Consider the following 19,344-nt stretch of genomic DNA (forward strand, 5'->3'; position numbering starts at 1 on the left):
TCCTGGAGTCACAACAGAATCGAAATCAAGGCGGGGGGGGGGGGGGGGACGGGGGGGACGACACCACGGTGATGGCATTGATGTGACAGCATCACCCCCAGCTGCCTTCTCCCACCTCTGGCCCAAGGATCCTCATCCTGTGACACCCTGGTGGGGAGGTGACATGGGGACATCCAAGCGGTGCTGCAGCTCAGCACCCCACCCTGGGGTGCGGGGGAGCTTTTGCACTTCCCAGCAAAGGCAGAAGCTGCTGCTGTGGGCTTGGAGTGGGTCCGTGTCACCCAACGCCCCCTCTCTGTGGGTATTAAAACCAGTAAATGGATGGTGCAGAGTGGTGGCCTGGTCATTTGGGGCAGCTCCGGCACGGGGGTGCGAAAGGGTAGGCTGCACAGCCCCAAACTGGGGACCATGGCAGCACACACCAGCACCGCGGAGCCGGATCACCCCTGGCACAGCAGCATCCCCGGGGACCACAGAAATGGGGCGGCACAGCCCAAAGTGCCCCTGCATCCTGGTGGGACTGGGATCGCTCAGGGCTCAGGCTGGGGTGCTGCTCCTGGCCAGCACATTGGGGGACACCTCGCAGGTGCCAGGGGATGCTGGCATCTCCCCACGCTGGTTTTCCCCCTGTGCCGTGCCAGCTCCGGGTGCTTTTTATAGTTCTCCCTGGCTGTGTCAAGCAGCAAAACTCAGAAACCCCCAGTGTGCGTCACCAGGAACACTGATAACCCCTGGGACAGGGTGGCCAGGGGGGGCCAGGTTGGCTACTCCCCTGCTTGAGGTGGCAAGTCTTTGTCAAATTCCCCTCGTTGAGGGGCCAGATGGTCCCTGGGGGGCGGAGGCCAGGTGAAAGCGTGGCTTTGCCGTGCAGCTTTATTAATTGAGAAGGCGAAACTCCATTAGTCACGCTCGTTAATGCCCGGCCCTCCAGCGCACTTGCACCAGCCAGAGTCCTTGTGGCTGCGAGGAGTGAGGATGGGGCGAGCGATGCACCGGGGTTGGGGTGTGGGAAGCCTGTGCTGCCTGCTGGGGGGGCTGGATTAGACCCCCTTCCTGGCCCAGCAATGGGTCTGGCTTCTCCAGCGAGTCCCCAGCACCCAAGGAGCCCCAGAGCAGGCTGGGGCATGGGGAGCAGCTGCAGCAGAGGATGCACCAAGCATCCAAACCCAGCTCTATTGCTTGCTCCATTGGAGGATGCCCGAACGACCTGAAAACCCAGGAAGACCCCCCCCCCCCCATAGCCCCCTCAAGCTCTCCACCGGGGGGATGAGGGCCAGCATCCCACCACCACCATCCCCTCTGCTCAGCCCACTTCTCCGCCCAGCATTCCTACTTCCCCACGAAGCAGTAGGTACCATAGGTCCGCAGCTCCTTGCTGGGAAAGCCAAAGCTGCGGACGCCGGGGTCCGGCAGCCCCCCGCAGCGCTCACGGGGGGTGGTGATGGGGTACCGCACGCTGCCGTCCGCCAGCCACCCGCCATCACAGCGATCCAGCTGGGAAAACTTCCAGGCAGAGTAGAGCTGCCCCACTTTGGCGATGGCAGCCCCGTGGTTGCGGCACGCTTGCCCAGCCTCCTTGAAGTTTAGGTGGCCCCGGATGAAGTACACCTGGCCTGGGGATGGATGGGGACACGGCGGGTGAGCGGCCACCACAGATGACCTCCTGGGGACAAGCCTGGATGCAAATCCAGGTGGGTGTTGGGGCTCAGTGCCACAGTGGGAGGGACAGGGGACCCCAGCACTACCTTGAAGAGCAGAGGTGAAGCAGAAAGCATCGAATCGGTCCTTCTGCTTGTCCCTGGCCCCATAGGTCCGGACACCTGGCAGGAGGAGGCGGCCACCGCATGGCTCCCGTGAGTTGATGATGGGGTAGTGGACGGTCCCATCGAGGATCCAGCCGGCGTTGCACCAGTCCAGACCCTCTGTCCAGGCTGCAGGGCGAGAGGTGGCTCAGCACCGGCACCTCCCTCCTCCCCACTCCTGTGCCCAACAAGGCGAGTTCTGGTGCGGATGAGGGTTGGTATTTTTTTTGTTGTTTTTGATGCTTCACCTTTGTAGAGCTGCTGGTAGGTGGCGAGGCGGGAGTCCTGCTGCTCACAGGCTCGCTTGGCTTCGTGGTAGTTGAATTTGTAGCGCCCATTGCTGGGCTGGTAGGGGAAGACGATGCCTGGGGACACGAGGACAGGGATGGAAGGTGAAGGAGAAGCTCTCCCCGAGGAGGCTTTGACTTATCATCCCCAGGGATTTAGTGCTGAAGATAAAGCTGGGGTACAGAGCATTGCAACAGGGGGCACGACGGGTAGAGGTACCCAGCCATGGACCCCCAGTCCAGCCCAGGGTCCCCTATTCTGCTCTCCCCCAAATCCCCGGGGCATATGGCAGAGGGGAGCCCAGCCTCACCTTCGAGGTGCAGTGTGAGTGAGATGCTCTCATCCTCCAGCCCGTTGACGAGCTGGCAGCGGTAGCGTCCCTCGTCCTCCAGAGTTACATCAGTGATGGTGAGCGAGGCGTCATAGCGGTGGCTGTGCCGCAGGCGCACCCGTGGGCTCAGTGGCCCGTAGTTCTTGTGGTACAGCCCGTTGGTGATGATGATGATGTTCTCCCGGTAGTTGGCTGGTTCCACCTTGCTCCACTTCACCCGGTAGTTGCGGGGCAGGGCGCGCAGGACACAGGGCAGGGTGGCCGTGGCACCCCGCTGCGTGTGCACCGTGGTGTGGAGGGGCTCCAGCAGGTATTGCAGGTGGGAGGGGGCTGCGGCACACGCGGGCAGCCTCAGCGTCAGCTTACTGCGGAGCATTGCTGCGGCCCCACCACCCCTCAACCCTCATAGGCGCCTCCAGCCTGGTTTCCATCATCCATCCTGGCTTGTTTTCCCCCCTCCTGTAATTGCCAGGATGCACAGCTCAGCCCCTACCCTGGCTGGACCTCCCCCCCCCCCCCCCCAGAATCACCTCCCTCCTCCAGCACCCACCCCAAACAGCAGCACCCTGCTCTCCCCCTGGGCCCTGCTCCCTACCTGGGCTCCCTGTTGGCCGCTGAAAGATGCTTGATGCTGGGGGTGCCACCAAGAGCCAGAGGGAACTGAGCAGGAGAAGCCGGTGCATCCTTAGAGCTGGGGGCAGGACGGTGCCTGGGGGGAGGGCAGGGGTCAGGGACGTACAGCGGGACGTATCCCGGCTTTGGCGGGGACCGGAGGACACGTCTGCAGTGCTTGCTGTCGGGGATGCCACGGGGCCAATGGGTGGCCCTGCTCTGTTGGGGGCTCACCCACATTTACTGTGCAAAGGGGACATCTCGCAGGACATCGAGCCAACAGAACATGCCAACCCTCCTCCCCGGCACCCCCGTGCCTCTTACCGTCCCCAGCTGTGTCCTTTGGGAAGCCACCGTTCCCATCCAACGCCTCCAGCGCACGTCCTGCCCCGGTGCCCACTGTGTCCCCTCTCCGTCACAGCCACCCCATGGCGGGGCCGAAGGCTCTGGAAAGGTCAAATCTGGGAAGAGAGGACACAGGGAGGTGGCGAGCGGGTGCTCCCAGCCGGTCCCTGCCCTGTCACCGTCCTGGGGTGGGCAATGTCCTCGCAGCCCCGCGGCCCCACGGTCCCTTGACGCCTGCTCCCATGGCGCGTAGGAGCGGTGAGCACCGGCCGTGCCCTCGCTCCCTGCCCTGTCGCTGTCTCTTCCCGCTTTCTTCTCTTTTTTTTTTTTTCTTCCCCCACCCCACCCCCCAACACCTCCCCGAGGAACGCACGGGGAGGAGGAAGCACAATTTCCCATTGTGAGCATCTTTCTCTTTATTGTTCTGCTCGGCAAAACACAGCGCGCTCGGCTAACAAACATCTCTTTATTTCCAAGCCACAGTGTCGGGGGATTCAGGGAAAACGCCAGCACCACACAGGGCTCCGGCACCCCCTTGGGCTGGCAAAGCCTCCCCTCGGCATCGGCCCCCAGCGCCAGGTGGTCTCTGCTCCTGCAGACATCAGGGCGAGGGTTAATAGATGGGGAATGGCGGGGGAGACATGAGTCTCTGATGGGGGGATGCTGCTCCCATCCTTTGGGGCTCCCACAGGTTGCGCAAGTGGGGGGCCCACTGCTCTTGCACCCCACCGGTGTTATCCTGCCCTGCTCAAAAGACCTCACAGAGGCTTCCCCGTCATCACCTTGGGGCCGGGATGCTGCCAGGAGCAAAACAGGGCCACACAATGGGGCTGTGTTCTGGGCTCCCTTATCTTCTCCCTCCCCCAGGGTCCATCTCCAAGGGTGGAGGAAGCTCTTCTCAAAGGAAACACAAGACAAGCAGCGTCTGTCCCCGGCACCAAAGGACACAGTGATCCTTAGCTTCTCCGTGGCACGCACGGCACAGAAAACAAACCTCCCCGGGGGGTAAAGCAGCACCAGGGTGGGGGCTGGCTCCTTGGCCCCTTGCCCCCAGCCCCTGTTCCAATTTGGCTGCTCGTACAGACTTCAGTGCAACAACCTGCCCTAACTTTGATGCCAGCAGGCTGGACTGGAAGCCTCTGAGGCTCTCCCAGCTTAAAACGGTCAGTGCTTTGGCTCAGTTTAATGAGCAAAAGGTGATCAGAGCTTTCCTCCCCCCACGCTGAGAAAGGCGAAAGTGCAGCAGCACCGCAAGCTCCTCTCCCGCATCTCCCCATGGTTGTTCTGTGGGTCCGTGGCTGTTCAGAGAGCACCTGTGATCTCCCTCCATCACGCTTCCCATGCCCGCTGCTGCAAAAGTGGATCCCGATTCGCCCCCCAGCAGCATTCAGCCCCGGGCTGAGTCAGGGCTCCTTGGCACGTGGATGCTCTTTCCCAGCTCCGTGGTACCACGAATGAGCCGAGTGGTTTCTTGCATTTTTCCCAAGTGAAGGCAACAGCTCTACCCCTTGGCTCTCACAAAACCACAGCCCGGCGCAGGACACTTGCCAGGGCTTCCAAACGTGACTCATTCCCCTTCCCGGTCCTGTTGGCGTCAGGGCATGACCCCAGCCTGATGCTCCTTATCTGAGATCATCATTTGGCCTGGCGCTGTGGAAAGGAGTGACCCGTCACTTCCCAAACACATGCCAAGTTTTATTTCTCAGCTCCTTTTTATCTTCCTCTCCCTTTTTGGGATTTGTACCCGCTCTCGGTGTGTTACAAACACCTCTCTGCACCAGCAGAAGCAGCCAAAGAAAAGCAAATGTGCTCCAGCTCCCCCCAGACTTGTTGCTGTTAGCTTCTGGCTCTGCTCCTCGCCCTCATTTATCAAGGCTCAGCTTCTTCTCCTCCCCACGCAGCCCCACAGGTAACCCCTGCACCGACAGGTTCCTCAACCATCATTTTTCATACTGACCAGGGAGTTTAAACCTGGCTTTGCTGAGCCGGCCGGAGCTCAGCACCTCTCAGCGGGTCCATCCCACTGCCCTTGCTGCACCAGCCTCCATCTCCTCTGCCTGCCCCAGTCCCCCAAAACCATCACGTCTCTCCTGTGCCAAACCTCCAGAAAGGCTGAAACCTCAGGTGTCCCCCAGCCACGACTCCCCCCGTATCCCAAATCCCACCCCGCCGAGATGGATGCTGACACCAAAAGCCCTGCGTCCTTCCCCGGCACAGTGGCCCGAGCCACCTGCTGTGGCAAAACCAGGTGCCAAGGTGTGTGAGGGTGGCCAGCCCAGGGTTTCCGTGTTGGCAGCACCGTCCCGCTCCCAACTGGTTCTTCCAACCGTAGGAAGCACCGAGGCGAGGGCAGGACCTGGCAGCCGCCCTGGCAGGCGGAGTTTGCAGCCCCGGCACGTCTCTCCTTGTGTCTCCCCAGTTTCAGGGAGTTTGCCTGCCCTGGGCACCCCATGGCATGGCTGAGCACACTGCTGCCTCAAGGCTCCGGCTCTCCGGGCTGTGCTTCCTCCTCCAAATCCTCACCATCATCCTCTTTGCCATCTTTGTCCGGTACAGCCCAGAGAGCAGCCCCAGCCTCTGCTCCCAGCAGCTGAACTGCAGTTGGAGAAACCAGGACTCGGGTTTTCAGCACCCTCGTGAGTACCCCAGCCTCGGGTGGGCACAGAGCGTGGCTCTCCCTGGTCCCCAGGTGCTGCTGAGGGGGTGGCATGGGATGTCACCAGGCTGCAGACCTGTCACAGCATCCAGCTCCAGAGTAGAACAGAGGAGGGGGAGCATCAAGCGCCAGGGTTGGGATAACGGTGCATCCTGCTGAGGAGGGGCTGGCGGGTGGAAAGCAGACGTGCTGCAAGGATTTCCTACGTGCTTGGACAAAGCCAGGACCCAAATATTTGGGTCTGGAAGATGCATTTCAGCAGCTGGAGCACAGAGGGGACCACTCAGCCCAGCGATAAACCTGGGATTGTCCCCCCACCCCCCAGGGGGGCAGCACAGCAGCTTTGGGGATCTGCAAACCTTCCCACTGACCTGCTGGGTTTTGCAGTGCTGAGGGATTTTCACTGGGCTCCTTCCACGGAGGATCTGGCTCCCTCGATGCTGCCAGAGCATCCAACTTGGGGCTGGGGGGCCATCCCGCTGGCACCCTCCTCCTGCAGGTGGGCATCGCTGTGAAGCCCATCCCGAGCTGGGGAATGAGGGACCGACCCTGGCTTTTCCAAGGCAAGGGCAAGGCAGATGAGTGGAGAGGAGCCTCTGGAGCACCCTGGCTGAGGGAGGGGAGCCCAGCCGAGACGAGCTTCCCGGCAGGCAGCGAGCAGCAGGCAGGTTCTCCCGGTTTCACCTGCCCACATAACCCCACCCGGCACAGGCAGTGACTCACAGCTCTGGCACACGGTAAAGGATGGGACACAACCCTCAGCACTGCCGAAGGGTGCAAAGGGCATTTAGCCCAAGCGAGAATCACATTCCCCCTCCTCTGGTTTGCCATCAGATTCATCCCATTTTTCCGTTCACCCTTTTGTTCTTCTTACCCCCTGAAGCGGGACGGGCTGTTTTCAGGGGCGGCAGAGAGGTCCAGGGGGGTGGCTGATAGCTCAGACCTACCTTTGCACCGGTGTAAATGGGTGCAAAAGGCTTCTGGCCACCCCAAGAGGTTTCTGGGCTGCAGGATGAACCACGTGCGTGTACCGAGGTATCTGCACAGGGCGGTTGTGAATGGGGTGGCCAGGAGCCACCGCAAAGGCTGGCGGGGGCCACGTCAGGCGGGGAGGCCTTTACCTGTCACTTGCACAAGCAACACCCGCTCGCGCTCTCTGCTAGAGATCTCCAAGGGAGATCCAAGGCCAGATCCACCACGGTTCCAGAGACATGTAGGTGGAGCGAGGCTGATTTCTATTGATTGAAACTTTCAGGTCCCCAAAACCTGCTGGAGCAGGGGGTGTCAGAGCCCCTTCGGGGGAACTAGCAAGTAAGGAGGGTGGCTGCCTGCCCTCAACATCTCCAGACCCATCCTTCTGCCTCTCCTCTGCCAGGTTTCCGGAATGTCCACCTCCAAGTTCTCCTTGGCTTTGGGCTCCTGGTGGCCTTCCTTGGCCGCTACGGGCCAGGCAGCGTGGCCATCAGCATCCTTATCGTGGCCTTCGCCATCCAGTGGGCTGTACTGATCCAGGGCTTTTTCTCCTTCTTCCTGAATGGCAAAATTTACGTGGGAGCTCAGAGGTAAGGCAGGAGGGAGCTGCTGCTGCCCAGCTGCCATCGTCCTGGGTCCAGCCCCGGCACACTGGCTCCCTCCTCTGTAAAACTCACAGCTCTGCTTTGGAGGAGGATGGTGAGGACCAGGAGGATCAGGCTTCTGGGTTATTCGGGGACCACACTAGCAAGGGTCATGGAAGTACAGCCAGGCATTTAGGGGGGCACATTGGCCCCAGCTGTCCCTTCGTCACCAGCATCGCAAGGCTCAGGCTGCCTGTTCAGCTCGCAGGAGCAGTGGGATGCAGGGTCCAGGCTGCAGGCTCAGCTCCCATCCCCCCGACGCTGCTCTCCCCTCCTGTGTTCACCCCTCCAGCAGCACTGGGTCCAGCCCCACACCTTCCCTCTCCTTCCCAGCATGGTCAGCGCCGACTTCTGCACCGCGGCCGTGCTGATCTCCACCGGAGCTGTTCTGGGCAGGGTAAACCCTGCCCAGCTGCTGCTGCTGACCCTGCTGGGAGTCACCCTCTTCACCCTCAATGAATACATCCTGCTCAGCCTCATGGGGGTGAGTCATCGACTGGGGGGGTGGGGGTGGCACCAGAAAGCAGGTGGCCATGGGTTTAGAGTCCTCAGGTCAGGACCTGCCTTGTCTGTAGAGACAAATCCCACCTTCCCGCTTCTTGCACAGTGTTTTTCTGTACTCACCAGGTAAGCGACAGCGGGGGCTCCTTGACCGTCCACACCTTCGGTGCTTATTTCGGCTTGATGGTTTCACGGATCCTGCACCAGCCCCATATGGCCAAGAGGAAAGAGCAGCAAGACACAGGCCACCAGCCAGATATCTTTGCTGTCATCGGTACAGAGCTCAAATCCTACAACATCTGAGTCAGAGACATGGTGGAGGGACCATCGCTAACATCAAAACCTGTTCCCTTTCCCCGCAGGAACCATCTACCTGTGGATCTTCTGGCCCAGTTTCACCTCAGCCACCACCATCCGTGACAATCCTGAGCCCTGGGCAGTGCTCAACACCTACTTCTCGCTGGCGGCGAGCACCCTGGCCACCTTTGTCCTCTCACCTGTCCTCTACGAGGAGAGCACCCTGTGGGCGGTAGGTCCTCTCCTGGGACAAACCCAGGTCTCATGCACTACCTGCATCCCATCCTACAGGAACAGCCAGCATGTATACACCCTGGGGCAAAAGGGGGTGCTCGTTAGGCTTTCTTAGCTTCATTAAGACCCAGTGTGATCCCCGAGGAAGCCCAAATTACCCCAGCCCCATGCTGGTGTCCTCCACGCAGCCAATGCCCCTGCCCACATCCTGCTCCACCAGGTTCAGATCCAGGATGCTGCCTTGGCTGGTGCGGCCGTGATGGGTATGGCTGGGGAGATGCTGGTCACCCCCTTCGGGGCCCTCAGCGCGGGGTTTCTGGCCGGCTTGATCGCCCCACTTGGCTGCAGATTCCTCACGGTGAGTCACCTTGGGACAGCAGAGGACACCGGTCCCAAGTCGGGGGACCACCCGCCTTTGGGGGAGGCTGCACTGCCAACCTGCAGCTCCCCAACCCTCCAAAGCACCGAGCTGCAGCACAGCATCCCTGGGCAAGCAGCCCCCATCCGAACCCTGGCTCTTCCTGACGCTCTTCCCAGCCCGTCCTGTGCTCCAGGCTGAAAATCCAGGACACGTGTGGGGTTCACAACGTCCACGGGCTGCCAGGGATCCTGGGCGCCTTGCTGGGGACACTGCTGGCGGCACTGGCCACCGCAGATACTTACGGTGGCAGGTGAGAAGAGGCAGAACCAGGGGTGCCAGTGACTCCATGCGCCAAGCTGGGGCCACCACGACCCCTGAAATCAGCGATGCTCCACGCACCCCCTTACAGCACATCCCCCAGAACCACAAGTGGAGCCCCCCGTTTCCCTGCCTCCCCAAAACCCTGTCCCCGCTCCGGTCTGCAGGCTGGAGCTGGTGTTCCCACTGGTGGCCCAGGGCAGCCGGACACCCCGCGGCCAGGCGCTCTGCCAGCTCTGCGCCCTGCCCATCACCCTGCTGCTCGCCACGCTCGGGGGCTGCCTCACGGGTGAGTTTTGCCTCCGGTGGGTCCGAGGAATTGAAGGACTTGGGGGGGAAAAAGCAAGACCAGCCCCGAACTGGACCCTCCCCATTAACCGGGGCGGGCAGAGCGCAGCGGGTTCGGTGCTGCGCAAACCCCCTGGGGTTGGGGCTGGGGCTGTCCCCGGGGGCTGGGGGTCCCCTCCGGGCCGGGGTCGGGGCTGGGGCTGCCCCCAGGGCCGGGGTTCGAGCAGCCCAGCCCCACGCTGCCGCTAGATGTCAGGGGAAGCCCGGTGAGAGGAGCCGGGCTGGGGCGGCCGCCCCGCTCTCAGACGCCCTCGCCCGGCTTTCGGCATCCTCAGGAGCCGTCCTGAAAATGAAGGGGCTGAAATCTCCCCCGGACACGCCGTGCCTGGAAAATACGGTCCTCTGGCAGGTAAAGCTGAGGGCTTGCTGGTAAAAAACCCAAAAACCAAAAAAAAACCACCCCACCCCCAAAGAGCTTTACAGCCCTCAGGCAGCAGGGGTTGGATGCTTCCCCCGCTTCCCTCCTCTTAACAGCAGCATTTAGGGTGGGAGACGGCTTCATTGAAGCCCCTTAGGCCCCCCTCATCCAGTCCCGATTTGCCCCAAACGAGGCCCATTTCTGCCCTTCTCCATGTCTCTGCGTCGGTGCAGGTGCCCGAGGAAGGATGTGACCCCAGGGCAAGCGAAAAGGAACCAGGCACCAGCACCTTGGTCTAATGACCCCGCCGGTGAGGTCCTGCACCACCAGGCTCAACCCTCTACCAGCATCACCAGTGCCGGATAGCTTCTGGCAGCCTGAATGTCCCAGCAGTCTGCTCCGGAGACAGCCAGGCTTGTCCCCATGCAGGAGCCACCTCCTGGTCCCAGCGGTTTTGGGAGCAGGTGGGTGCCCACAGGTCTTTGCAGGGTGAAGAGATGCTGCAGTGATACAGGTCCTTGCTGTAGGAGCGACCTGGCTTGCTCCAAGGACACCTCAGGGTGTCTGGACTTAGCTCTGCTCCGTGCCTCAGTTTCCCCATCGACTGCTCTCTGAAGAGAGGAAGGGCATGAGGGGGGCTGTGTTGGGGAAGGGGCATACCAGGCTCCCCAGAGAGCAGCAGAAACTTTCTACAGACATTTTTGTACACAATTAAACCACGTAGATCTTTTGTAGCTTCAGGATTTGCCGGTGAATTCATGCAGCACCTGCCCAGCTTTGCTGCCTGAGTTTCCTTCAGGTTTCTTTCCAGGGAGGAAAGCAAAGCCCCCAAGACCCCCTTCACCCTAAAGACTGGTGCCCCTGCGGTGGGTTTCATGGGTTGCTGCATCCCAGTTGTCCCTCTCCCCTAGGCAGGGGGAATCTCCTGGAGCTTTGGCCACCAGAAGCTGCGACAGCCCAGAGCAGCCAGCACCCAGGGGTGAGACCAGGGTGGCACCAGGGTCCCCAGCGTAGGACCCTTACCACCTTGCACCAGGGAATGGGACCAAGAAAAAGCCCCCCTCCTCAAAACAGGAAAGCGTCCCCCAGGATGCACTGCCACTGGGAGAGGGGTGCTCCTGTGGTCATTGCAGCCCCCAGGTGCCCCTGCTTTCCAGGACCCCCAGTAGCACCCAGCACCCCGGAGCAGGTTTGAGCACCCTGGGAATGTAGCAGCCTGAGCGAGACCAAGGGGGTGTCCTGCAGCACCTGGAGCAGGGGCACAGCCCCGGGGGGGGACAGTGGCCGTGCTGGGGGTCCCCGGTCAGAGGCGGCCCTGGGGGTACCCACCTCCAGCACACCCAGGGAGGCTGCCAGACGCTTTCACACCTCCAGTGCCAGACTCTGGCGCTCGCCATGTGGGGTTCCCGTGGGCGCAGGTGTCCCCAGCTGCCAGCACTGTCCCCCAGGGAGGGGGCCACAGCCCCAGCCCATGCAGCGGGGACAAGGGGTTCAGGGCCAGTGCAGCAAGGTTTGGGGTAAGTGGTTTGCTACCCAGCCAAAGCGGTCACATTTGGGACTGTCTTGTTGTAATACCTGCTGCTGTTGAAACATAGAAATTATTTTTTTTAAAAAATGATTACGTCAAAGATGAAAAAAAAAAAAATCAAAAAATCATGTGGTTGCAGGCTGATCATAAAACATCATTTTTAAACAGGGCTCTTTATCCTTTCTAAAAGGAATTAAATCAAATTAAAGAAAATATGGAGTCCCACACATTGCTCCATAGCAGAAATGCAAAAACGTCTCCCTTCGAAATAAGCCAAACCATCGCTTTAACTTTTCCAATTTCAGCTGTTTGTCACAGAAAACCTGGTGAAACCAAGACATTTGCTAAATGCTTTGGTGCCACTGAGTTTCCACAGCAAAACAGAGGGAAGTGGGCCGCGGGGCTCCATCCCTGCTGCCAATGCAAGCCCTGGGGAGGGTTTCTGCTGTCCCCGCTCCGTGAGGAGACCCCAGCCCCACTCCACGCTGAGGTCACAGAGGAGGATGCGTCCTGTGTGTCCACATCCCGGTGGCATGCACCGCTGCCTGGTGCCATGTCGTGGGGGAACGATACGAGATGGAGAAGCGGCACGAGGGCTGGTGCCCCAGCAAGTGGCTGCCAGGCTCCATCACCACCCCCAGCCCCGCACCACCCCCTCCCCACCTCACCTCCTTCCCAGCCCTCTTCCCTCTCTTTCCCAGACAGCCCCTTTCCCCTTTTTGATCTCCTCGCAGCACGTTTCAAAAGCAACCCACTGCGCTGGGAAGAAAAGCCCCTCCAGTGAGATCATTGCGAGACCTCCAGACGTAGGGGTCGGGTGTGAAACGGACCTCCCTCCTCCTCCTCCTCTCCCCCATCCCCTCTGAAAGACTGTTATGTTTTGTAATCGGATTAGGGGAGCCCTGCGCCCTCCCCACTCCCATTTACCAGCACGACCAGCTTGTGCACCGCCGCTCTCCCCGCAGATTGTTTAAGCGAGCCGGCCGCGAGCGGAGAGCTCGCCCGTGCAGCGGTGAGGGTAGAGGTTCGGACGGCGAGAGCCTGAAAGGTTTAGTCAGTGAACAAATTGCTTCTCTGTAGGGGCCGTTTTCTTCCCAAGTTGAACATAATGATGGCAGTTTGGGGAACAGATGGTGCAGCTAAGCAGATAATCCCGCCGGCCCTGCTAGCTCGGGGAGAGGCAGCGCTGGCTCTGCCCACAGCTCCGGGGGTCTGTCCCGGGACACGGTGGGTCAAGGCAGGGGCTGGGTGATGATTGCACCCCAGCAGGGCGCAAGAAGCTTGGGTGACCCCCCCCCTTCACACCTTTTCCTCTTTGAGGGTGGTTTGGGTGCCAGATGCGGCTTGTGCCTCAGTTTCCCCAGCCCCAAGGGGAGCTTTCTGCTCTGTGGCTTTTCAAAGCAGGGCTCGCCCTCAGATCACAGCTTGACGTACCGGGAGACAGCACCGCTTTCCCGGCACAAGAGCAAGGGGTAACTGAGAAACCCTCGTTTTATTCTCACGTTCCTGTTCCGCCTCTCCCTCCAGCAATATTCAAGATGTGAAAAGAGCTGGAGGAGAAATTCTGCCAGCTCGCAGGGGCTGGGTGCACGGTGCTCATGTGGCATTGGGGATGCTGGGACCTGCCTGCTACACGAGTCTTTATAAAAAATACGTCAGCAGGAAAAGCCCAAGGTCCCACCACCACCACGCAGGCAGGGGAGGGCATGGACACATCTGCACAGGGCGAGCCCTGCCCACCTACCCTTGCCACACTGGCACCAGGGTCCCCTTCCCCATGCCGCGGGGCTCTCACAGCCTGCAGGACACATTCCAGACACACCACACCGCATCCCGGCTTCCAGGGGGTTCATTTAATTCATGCCCCCTCCCCTCTGCCAGCCTTGTCCCCTGAGAGCCCTGACTGACAGCTCCCTTGCCCTCTCCTGCGGCAGCCCAGCTGCCGAGAGACCTGCCTAAATCACCTCTTGCTAATGCAGAAGCTCAATCAGCTGCTCAAAGGGTGTTTTACAAGGAAAAGCAATAACAACATCTATCTGTTACAGCTGGGGAAACTAAGGCACACAAAGAGGTGCCTGAGAGTCCATTGGAATTAGAGGTAGGACAAAGCCCCAGCTCCCTGAGCTCCCTGCATACGTGTCCTTACAAATCCGCAGCCCCCCCACCTCCCCTCCCCCCCCCCCCCCGGACCAGCTGATGCTGCGTGCTGTTTGATGGAAAGCCAGCTAATCGTCTTTCCCACCTTCGTTAGAGTGTGAATCGTTATCCAGGCGACACCTGTAAAGCTCCTTGTCAGACGAGGCTGGTGCACACGTCTAATAATGGGCACCATATGGGAGAGGGAAGGCTCAGGAGAGGAGCAGGGGCCCGACCATCCCCGCGACAAACAAAGAGCAGCGCCCAACGGCTTCCCATCGCGGCACAGCATCACCAGCACCAGCATCGGGCCACTTGAAAGACTGGCAGCACCGTGCCGCAGCGAGGGAAGAGCCCAGGCAGTGGAGAAGAGCCGCCGCTCATGGTACTACACACCTCGATGACTCCCCAAGCGGCCCTTGGAAAAGGACCTGGGAAAAGCAAACCACAGCTTGAGAGGGCAGGCTAAAGGCAGGAAAGTCATCCAGCCCTGCTCGCTCCCCAAAGCCTGGGACCGGGCACCCCAAATCCACCAAGGTGCATCCCACTGTGCCTTGGAGCATCCTCTCGCTGCCAGCGTGGCAGAGGCCACTCGTGGGTGCAGACAAAGCCTCCCAGCACCCGCGAGTTATACAGTGTGAATTGGAGATGGGTCTTTGCCTTGGGGCTGATCCAGAGTCCCCCAAACTCCCTCCCTGACCCCAAACTTGGGGGGCAGAGCTCAGTCCTTCCGCCAAGCCACCCCCCCAATGAAAGCCCCCACCACCTTCAAACCACTGCGGTGACAAAGCCCCATTTTTCAGGCCCCCATTCATCACCAGCAGCATAATGAGCCTCCAGGCACCATCAGTGGGGGCAAAGCAATTAAAATCGCTGGCGTGGCGGCTGCGTGGGTGGCTCTGCCGTTCACTGCTGCCAGCACCCGTTTCGGGGTGAGCAGACAACGCCAGGGCTGGGCAGCACCTCAAAGCACCGCATCTCCCCACGGGTGAACAATCGGCTCGTTCTTCACCGGGTTCAAAAGAAGAATAAAATAAAATAAGAAGGGAATAAGGGCCCCAGGAAAACGGGGAGTCAAGTTTATTTACAAACTGAATATGAAGTGAAGGGCCTGGAACAAAGGTGTTATGTAAGGGACAGTCACTAAGGGGCTCTTTACCCACGCTAATTGCCACTTGCTCTGCGATACCCATTTATCTTGCAGCTGAAATGGCCTCCTCAGGCTCGCAGGTTCAAGCACTGCTTGTTTGCAGGGCTGCCCAGCACAATTAGCGTGCAGGAGCAGCGGCCAATGCGGTCCCACCGCCCAAACCCACCGGGAAGCCTCGCACCTCCCCAAAAAATGGGATTGTGGCTGGAGCAGGTGGATGTGCCAGTGGGCACAGGGCTCGGTAGGGAGAGATGCTGCTCTGCGTAGTGCTTCAGTTGTGTAATGAGAGGTACAACGGGGCTTGGTTCTGCTGGAGAAGACCTCCAGGTCCCTGCATCAACCCTACTCGAGCAGTGATGGACAGCAAACCATTGTGGGATGCTCACGGGAGCGGCTGCAAGAGCTGTGGAAGGGGAACGAGATCTGGAGAGGATGAATGAACTTGGCATTTGCGCTGATGTGACTGAGCGGTTTGGCTGGAAACCACCTTCAGATGCGAAAGACCAAAGGGCAGAGACGAGTAATAAAAAAAGAAACAAGGGGAAAAGAAGGTGCCGTGATTGCTGCAGGGCGCACGTGATTGCACGTGGTCTTGGTGCTCCCATCCCTGCTCTCACCCTCGGCACGTCCAGGGGCGTGAAGACCGTGGAGGGACTGTTAGCTCTGCTCCGGCCAACCTGGTGGGAAAGGGAGGAAGAGGAGGTGGCAGCATCCCTGGGAGCTGAGAGGTCAATTTTATTGACAAACCGCCTCTTGAATGGAGCGCGGGAACAATGCCGGCCCTCAGCCCGGGTCAATTGGGACTGTGTAAAGCAAGTAAAGCAAGGGGCCGGCACCAGCGGCCCCGGGAAAGCCCTCCAGGCGAGTGGCCTTTACCACCGTGTTTGCATAACCCCTGACCCCTCCTTTTGGGGTTTAATTGAAAGCCCAGCTTGGTGACAAATTGGCATGACCAGTGGGCTGGAGGGCAAGCGTGGAAGCAATGCCGGGAAGCCCCTCTCCCTGCTCCGGCAGAGACCGACCCGCTGCCCCCTCCCCTCCTGGCATGAGCCACCTGAAAAGCGGTTTACACCCAGGCTGAGTGTTTCAATCACAGCCTGCTCTTTTCTCTTCCCCCACATCACTGCCCAAAAGCTGCCACGATGGACAGGCAAGTACCCGACTCTGGCTCAACGTGGGCAGGAGCAGAGGTGTGAGGATCCTTCAGAAATGGCCACTTGGGCTGAAGACTCCTTCGACTGAGATGCTCTAACGCTTCCTTAACCGCAGAGCTCAACAGCCCCAGGCAGAGGCATCTGCAGTTTGCACCCTGGCAAACTCCCACCACACGGACCCCTCTCCTCTCCCTCACCAAAAGGAAGGGTGACGACATTTCACCAGCCTTTTATTTTGAAGTAAAAACTGCTTTTTTGGAGCCAAGAGTAGAAATGAGCTTCTGTAAAACAAATATAACCAAAGCCCCAAAGCAGTTCCCCACAGCCTGGGCATCAAAAACTGACACTGAGCCAAATGGGGTTGAAGTCATCCCATTTCAGAAGTTCCCGGGAGAGAGGTGAGAAATGACAGACGCACCTTTGTGATAGCAGAAATCTCTTTTTCTGCAGAAACCAGGCTAAAAACAAAGAGAAAGAGCCCCACATCAGCTGCCTCAAAATCCCCATCCCTTTTACGGAGCATTAGCCGCATCCCAGCCGCTCCACGCGGTATGTCAGCAATCCGGAGTTGTGCTGCACGAAGGTACCACCGCACCCGAGATGGATGTCAAGGTGGGTATTACTGCTGGCTAAAGGGACTCTGCGGAGTTACAGCATAATCCTCCAAAGCACTAATATTTTCCCTTCACTTTTCCTCTTGTCCCAGAATACTGTAATCATCAGATGCCGAGATTAGACTGCAGTTTTCCTGCCCACAGGTTAGATATTTAATATTTTACGTTCTGTAGATCATCCATGATGAATCCCAGCTGCTCTTTAAAGGGGATAAGAGTAACGTCTGGTCCCACGTGCAACCAGAGCCCCAAAGCGCAAACGGCACAAGTGGGGCTTGAACCAATTCCAGTCTAAACCCGTGCAATTTCCACGTGCAGGCAGGAGCCCGTGAACCACCGAGGCTCCCAGCCGTGGTTTTGCTGGCCCTGCCCTTGCAGCCCATCCTGCAGGACTTCGCCGGGTCTGGTGAAGGGCCCCACGCTTTGAAGCATCAATCACATTTTTACAGCACCAACAGGAGACTTTCCCTCGGTAGCAGATGTCTGTACATCCAACTCGTGGTAAAGCACCTTAAAAATGGAGTTGCCCCACTTTGAGGCAAAACCCCAAAATAGCCCCCTTGCTGCCAGCTTTACTGTCTGTACCTCATTTGCAAATCATTTACAGGGATTTTTACATATCCTAAAATAATTTTAACTGCAGGTTTCATGCCTGTCATCTGTCACTGATTAATACATTTCATTGTTATTATTACTATTAACCGTGCATCAATCCAATTAATAAATCAAACACCCCGTTGACTAGGATGGAGGCAACAATAACCAGTGTTCGTTTGCAGAAGGTGCAGCCATCGAAGATGGCAAGACCCGTAAGAGCAACCCCTTGCTCCCTCCATTAGCAGATCTCAAACCGGTTTGCAAGAGAACCAGATCACCAGTTTGCCAAAGGAGAGGTACAGGTGGGAGGTAACTTGCCTCCGATGACGCCAGTAAACCAGAGGCACTGGTGGGGACTGGACTATCCGGTCCTCTCATCCTCCTGCCTCCCCACGCAACCTCGGAGGTTGCCAGCTTCCAAGGGAGAGAAACGGACCGCAATTTTGAGTGAACCTCCTTACCCCTCCAGCCCCACACACCCTTGTGAATAAATCCGGGATGATTTCACTCCCCCAGTTTCTCTCCCCACCTCCCAGGACAGCCGGGTCCTTACACTCTGCTGGCTGTCACTTAGCCACCTTCCCTGCGGGTCACTATTCCTCCAAACAACCTTCGGTTTCAACCAGTTGAGGTTCTTGGGGGCTTCTTGGACAAAACCCTTTGAGGTATGTCATGCAGGGCTTGAAAAGGCTCCTGCTTCCTCTGGGGGGCATTATCATGACAAGCGGCTTTAATTCAGCGCAGATCCAGGCACCCAGCTGGATCCTCCACCCCGCCAAGTCCCCCTGACACCGTTTGGCTGGTACCGAGAGGCCAAAGGAGTCCGCGGGTCCCAGAATCACGGGGAACTGGCCCAGCCCCATTTCCCAGTCCCCATCCTCATATATATTCCCTTCCAGTCACCCCGCACTTTTCTCTGCCTGTTCTTTTGCGAGAGCTGCCCTCCTCTTCCCCACTCCCACCGGGCGCTTCCCCCCTCCCCGCGGTCCCTCCTCTGTCCCTGGCATCCCCCTTTCTCTCGGCTCTCTATAAACAAAGCGCCTCAGTGTCTGGGGGAAGAAAAGTTGCATTATGCAAATGGGAAAAAGCGAACAGGAGATTTCTCACTCCGAGAACCCCCATTCCGGGCCTGCACCTCGGTTTCCATGGCATGACCAAAGCCTGCTGGAGGCTGGTTTGCATACGGATGAGAGAGGAGATGAAATCAGCACGAAAGCCCATCGCTGACAGAACACCATTGTTTAGCCTGTCTGATTTGGAGGCTAATGAAACGCCATTAAAAAAACAGAAAGAAAGAGGCAAAAAACCCCGCCGCTTTCATCCTGGCTTTGGTCAGTGATGGGGAAGGGGGGTTAAATATGACGATGGAAGATCATCTGCACGATCGGGCTTGGGGTGAAGGTATTCTGGCACAGGGGAAGGAAATTCCCAGGATGCACTGCCCCTGTGAGCCGGAGCGATGCCGACGGGAGATGGTGCTGTGGGCAGAGTGCTGGGCTGGGAGAGGCTGTGAAAGAGTCGGCAAAATGAGTCCTGCTCCTCTCTAGGAGATACAGCCTGAAAATACCCGGACCTACCAATGCTCGACAGCAGCCACGACCCTGTCCCGTCCCACAGCACGTCTCAGGGTGGGTATTGACCCGCTCAGAAACGTGCCATGGCTGGGAAAGACACTGGACCAAGTGCGTGGGCTGGTATCAGGTTCTCCTGGTCACAGGCTTTCAGAGTGGGATGAATTAAAGAGTGGGAAACCGAAGGCCGGAGCGGGAAGAGGGTCACAAGCCAGCATGGTGCATTAGTGCTCCTTCACCATGCAAGCCGTGGTGGAGAGGGAAGAGCCACGTGCATCTCAAAGGACACTACAAAATACAGAGAGAAACACCCACAGATACCCCATGTCCCCCACCCCAACAGCCTCCTTGGGGTATTCCTGATGCATTGGGCTAAGGAGGTCCCAGCACCTCTCAAAAGGCTCCGAGAAGGTGGGGTGGATGGAGCAGGAACACTGCATCGGCTCTTGGCCCCTGGTAGCCCTCCTCCCCTCGCCCTTGCCATGGCCACCCAGTCCCTTTCCCCCTGCCCCGCTGCCAACGGCACA

At 59.0% G+C, this 19,344-nt stretch overlaps 2 protein-coding genes across 3 annotated transcripts; one reads left to right on the forward strand and one right to left on the reverse strand.

Moving 5' to 3' along the window:
- Window positions 1-174: 174 nt before the first annotated feature.
- HAPLN2 (hyaluronan and proteoglycan link protein 2) lies at window positions 175-5,780 on the reverse strand. 2 transcript variants are annotated; one of them, XM_080368876.1, is made up of 6 exons: window positions 3,358-5,780; window positions 3,017-3,130; window positions 2,401-2,751; window positions 2,051-2,167; window positions 1,746-1,931; window positions 175-1,613 (listed from the first exon to the last, which is right to left on the reverse strand). In XM_080368876.1, the coding sequence occupies exons 2-6, from the start codon at window positions 3,102-3,104 to the stop codon at window positions 1,330-1,332; spliced, it is 1,026 nt and encodes a 341-aa protein (XP_080225002.1). In that variant the 5' UTR covers window positions 3,105-3,130; window positions 3,358-5,780; the 3' UTR covers window positions 175-1,329. The 2 variants fall into 2 exon arrangements, with proteins under 2 accessions (XP_080225002.1, XP_080225001.1); XM_080368875.1 differs by having other exon boundaries at window positions 175-1,931; window positions 3,358-3,482.
- A 37-nt stretch (window positions 5,781-5,817) lies between these two features.
- RHBG (Rh family B glycoprotein) lies at window positions 5,818-15,397 on the forward strand. The gene is given in 13 exon segments (XM_080368877.1): window positions 5,818-6,014; window positions 7,410-7,596; window positions 7,984-8,134; window positions 8,278-8,425; window positions 8,514-8,680; window positions 8,903-9,040; window positions 9,220-9,353; window positions 9,529-9,650; window positions 10,301-10,317; window positions 10,321-10,459; window positions 10,462-10,641; window positions 10,644-10,691; window positions 10,694-15,397. Coding segments are annotated over 13 exon segments (1,701 nt in total). The 5' UTR covers window positions 5,818-5,833; the 3' UTR covers window positions 10,783-15,397.
- Window positions 15,398-19,344: the final 3,947 nt, after the last annotated feature.

The sequence above is a fragment of the Falco punctatus genome, assembly GCF_963210335.1.
Source record: "Falco punctatus genome assembly, chromosome: 18".
Lineage (NCBI taxonomy): Eukaryota > Metazoa > Chordata > Aves > Falconiformes > Falconidae > Falco > Falco punctatus.

Excerpts from the sequence above, each read along its gene's own strand:
- HAPLN2 (XM_080368875.1), bottom strand. The coding sequence starts at position 3,104 with ATGCACCGGCTTCTCCTGCTCAGTTCCCTCTGGCTCTTGGTGGCACCC. Across the intron at positions 2,752-3,016 it reads GCGGCCAACAGGGAGCCCAG|CCCCCTCCCACCTGCAATAC; the intron begins GTAGGGAGCAGG and ends CGTGTGCCGCAG. Across the intron at positions 2,168-2,400 it reads ACTCACACTGCACCTCGAAG|GCATCGTCTTCCCCTACCAG; the intron begins GTGAGGCTGGGC and ends TCGTGTCCCCAG.